The sequence below is a fragment of the Cucurbita moschata genome, unplaced genomic scaffold, assembly GCF_002738365.1.
Source record: "Cucurbita moschata cultivar Rifu unplaced genomic scaffold, Cmos_1.0 Cmo_Scf00025, whole genome shotgun sequence".
Classification (NCBI taxonomy): Eukaryota; Viridiplantae; Streptophyta; class Magnoliopsida; order Cucurbitales; family Cucurbitaceae; genus Cucurbita; species Cucurbita moschata.
This window is the reverse complement of record NW_019268541.1, coordinates 3,499,757-3,502,276: the sequence shown is the minus strand read 5'-3', so window position 1 is coordinate 3,502,276 and position 2,520 is coordinate 3,499,757. Positions and strand designations below refer to the sequence as shown.

The 2,520-nt window shown below is 39.2% G+C and overlaps 1 protein-coding gene across 1 annotated transcript; it reads left to right on the top strand.

Annotated features, from left to right (window-relative positions):
* Positions 1 to 503: 503 nt before the first annotated feature.
* On the top strand, positions 504 to 2,077 carry LOC111461504 (pentatricopeptide repeat-containing protein At5g18390, mitochondrial). The gene has a single exon (XM_023105044.1). It carries the CDS (start codon positions 518 to 520, stop codon positions 1,919 to 1,921), a length of 1,404 nt encoding a protein of 467 aa, XP_022960812.1. The 5' UTR covers positions 504 to 517; the 3' UTR covers positions 1,922 to 2,077.
* Positions 2,078 to 2,520: the final 443 nt, after the last annotated feature.

Sequence of the window (2,520 nt, the reverse complement as noted above, 5' to 3'; positions counted from 1 at the left end):
TCCCCTTAATCGAGGCTCGACTCCATTCTCTAGAGCCCTGAACAAAGTGCACCCTTTGTTCGACACTCTAGTCACTTTTGACTACACCTTCGAGACTCACAATCCTTTGTTCGATATTTGAGGATTCTATCGACATGGCTAAGTTCAGGGCATGACACTGATCCCAAATGTTAGGAATAGAGAGAAGGAATCCTCAACAGGCCCAGCGTCCTTGCTGGCACACCGCCTCGTGTCTACCCCCTTTGAGGAATAGTGAGAAAGCTGACACATCGTCTAGTGTCTAGTTTTGATACTATTTGTAACGACTCAAACTCACCGTTAGCAGATATTGTCCTCTTTGGTATTTTAATTTTCGACTTCCACTCAAGATTTTAAAATGCAGCCTTAAAAGTGTGTTTTGTTCTCCTCCCTAGCGATAGAGTCATGGGATTGAACTAAAAAATAAATAAATAAAGAAAAAAAGAAAATCGGCTAACAAAAAGGGAATTACACAAAACTCATCCCATTTCTATCTCAAATGTTCCATTTCAAAATTTTCGCAACCCAATTCAGCATCATCCCCAAGCTCCACAGAATCACAGACGCAATACGATTCCACAACATTTTTCTCATCCGCCATTTCAGTACCTCAAATTCCTCCTCCAATGGCTCCGGCACGCCTTCCAAAGACGACTATTTCGCCGCAATCCACCATATCTCCAACATTGTCCGCCGCGACATCTACATGGAGCGCACTCTCAACAAGCTCCGAATCTCCTACCTCAATTCCGAGCTCGTTTTCAGAGTCCTTCGTGCTTGCTCCAACTCAGGTACTGAATCCTTCCGTTTCTTCAACTGGGCGTGCTCAAACAACCCCTCTTACCAACCTACTACGCTTGAATTCGAAGAGCTCGTCAAAACCCTAGCTCGGACCAAAAAGTATACGACGATGTGGAAAGTTCTTCACCAGATGAAGACTCAGAATCTCAAAATTTCACCAGAAACGATATCATTCGTCATCGAAGAGTATGGTAAGCAAGGCCTTGTCGATGGTGCGGTTACGATTTTCAATCAATGTTCTAAATCTATCGATTGTCCACAAACGGTTGAGGTATATAACGCATTACTTTTTGCACTTTGTGAGATTAAGATGTTTCATGGAGCTTATGCATTGATTAGGAGGATGATTAGAAAAGGGGTAACTCCTGATAAAAAGACCTATGGAATTCTTGTAACTGGGTGGTGTTCATCGGGGAAGATGAAGGAAGCTCAGCAGTTCTTGGAGGAAATGAGCCAGAAGGGGTTCAATCCTCCTTTGAGAGGTCGTGATCTTTTGGTTGAAGGATTGTTGAATGCAGGGTATTTAGAATCTGCCAAGAACATGGTTAGGAAAATGATTAAAGAAGGATCCGTGCCTGATTTAGGGACTTTTAATTCTCTGATTAATGTTATATGTAACTCTGGAGAAGTTGATTTTTGCATCAATATTTATCATGAAGTGTGCAAATTAGGACTTTGCCCTGATATAAATACTTACAAGATTTTGATTCCAGCAACTTCGAAAGTAGGTCGGATCGATGAAGCATTCAGGCTTTTGAATTACTGTATTGAGGATGGACATATACCATTTCCAAGTCTTTATGGGCCAATAATTAAGGGAATGTGTAAAAGGGGTCAGTTTGATGATGCATTTTGCTTTTTCAGTGATATGAAACTTAAGGGGCATCCACCGAATCGGCCGGTGTACACAATGTTGATAACGATGTGTGGACGTGGAGGGAGATTTGTTGATGCTGCTAATTACTTGATGGAAATGGCTGAGTTTGGTTTACCACCGATTTCGAGGTGCTTTGATATGGTTACTGATGGATTGAAGAGCTGTGGAAAGCATGATTTAGCTAAGAAAATTGAGCAGCTTGAAGTTTCTATTAGAGGTACTTGATCTTGTAGTAAAATAATGAACAAACACTTTTCCTGCTTGAAGGATGCGGTTTAAAGGGATCACGATCGTCCCGGATTGTGGCTGAGACTACTTATATCTAGGTATCATATACAACTTCTAATGCTTCCTTTATGATATATCGCATTGTTTGCTACATGATTTGCTTGGTTATCTAAACCTGTCTTGACATGAACCAAGAGACATCAATCATACGATATACTTCAATGAAGATGTGAAGAAAATGTTGTTGAAATTATCAAAAGATATTTCAAGTCATGCCACGTTGAAAAAGAATGAAACTTCGTTGTTATAAATTTTGGGTGGATTACAATTTAGAGTATTTTGGAGTTATTGTATTTCATTAATGTATTTTAAGACTTTTTATTTACTCTAGGTTACATTTACATAATGGTTAATTATGACCCTAAAGTATAAATGTTATAACTCTTGGAATGCCGGTAGAGTTTTCATTTTGAGGCCATATAAAGTCATGTATCTTTAACTTTGTAAGATAGAGTTAGAAAAGGTAGTAAAAGAAGCATTTGTGCTTTCTTTAGCCAATGACTAAGTTTTTTTGCAATTCTATGTAGTTTAGGTTG